We start from the raw sequence: 1,205 nt of genomic DNA, 5'->3' as shown, positions 1-1,205 counted from the left end.
GTTACAGCTTTGTAAGATGCAGTTTCTACCCATTTTGTGAAGTAATCAATGGCTACCAGAATAAACCTATGTCCATTTGAAGTAGTGGGCTCAATCGGATCGATAACATCCATTCCCTAAGCGGCGAATGGCCAAGGTGAGCTTGTTGCGTTGAGCTCATTTGGTGACACTTTTATCATGTCGGCGTGCACTTGGCATTGAAACCATTTGTGGACATACTGAATGCAATCCATCTCCATGGCATCCAAAAGTAACCTGCCCTGAGTATCTTCTTAGCCAAGACGAAACCATTCATATGTGGGCCGCAGGACCCCAGCATGCACATCCTCAAGTAGCTTAGAAGCTTCTTTTGCGTTGACACATCTCAGTAAACCCAAATCAGGAGTTCTTCCGTACAAGTTCCCTCCGCTGTGGAAAAAGTGATTTAACAATCTCCGGAGCGTACGTTTCTGAGTGTGACTTGCATGCTCCGGGTATTCTCCTTTTGATAAGTATTCCTTGATGTCATGGAACCAAGGCTTTCCATCTGCTTCTTCCTCGACATGAGCACAATACATTGGTTGATTATGGATCGTCACTAGAATAGGATCAGTATAGTTCTTATCTGGATGTTGTATAATGGATGACAAAGTGGCTAATACGTCAATAAACTCATTTTGAATTCTAGGCGCATGTCGGAATTCTATCTTTGTGAACCTGTTTCTCAATTCCTGCACATGGTGCAGATATGACAATATCTTGGAATTCTTGGTGGCCCACTCTCCTTGCACACGGTGCACAAGCAAATCTGAATCACCGATTTGCAGTAACTCCTGAACGTTTATGTCGACTGCCATGTTGAGCCCTAGTATGGAGCCTTCATACTCTGCCATATTGTTGGTGCAGGGAAATCTGAGTTTAGTAGATACCAGATACTGCTGACCCATTTCAGATACCAAAACTACTCCAATGCCCACTTCTCTAATATTTGCAGCTCCATCAAAGAACATCCTCTAATTGTCGTATGCTTCGGTAATGTCTTCTCCTACAAATGACACTTCTTTATCAGTAAAATACATTTTCAAGGGTTTGTATTCTCCTCCCACCGGATTTTTAGCAAGGTGATCTGCCAACGCTTGTCCTTTGACTGCCTTCTGAGTTACATAGACGATATTGAACTCACTCAGTAGTATCTACCATTTAGCCAACTTCCCAATAGGCATGGT

At 43.0% G+C, this 1,205-nt stretch overlaps 1 protein-coding gene across 1 annotated transcript; it reads right to left on the bottom strand.

The window, feature by feature from the left end:
* Positions 1 to 272: 272 nt before the first annotated feature.
* LOC138882684 (uncharacterized) lies at positions 273 to 989 on the bottom strand. Its single transcript, XM_070163298.1, has 2 exons — positions 909 to 989; positions 273 to 710 (listed from the first exon to the last, which is right to left on the bottom strand). The coding sequence occupies exons 1-2, from the start codon at positions 987 to 989 to the stop codon at positions 273 to 275; spliced, it is 519 nt and encodes a 172-aa protein (XP_070019399.1).
* Between the last annotated feature and the right edge of the window lie 216 nt (positions 990 to 1,205).

Source organism: Nicotiana sylvestris, chromosome 12, assembly GCF_000393655.2.
Source record: "Nicotiana sylvestris chromosome 12, ASM39365v2, whole genome shotgun sequence".
Taxonomy (NCBI): domain Eukaryota; kingdom Viridiplantae; phylum Streptophyta; class Magnoliopsida; order Solanales; family Solanaceae; genus Nicotiana; species Nicotiana sylvestris.
This window is presented reverse-complemented; position numbering and strand designations above follow the sequence as displayed.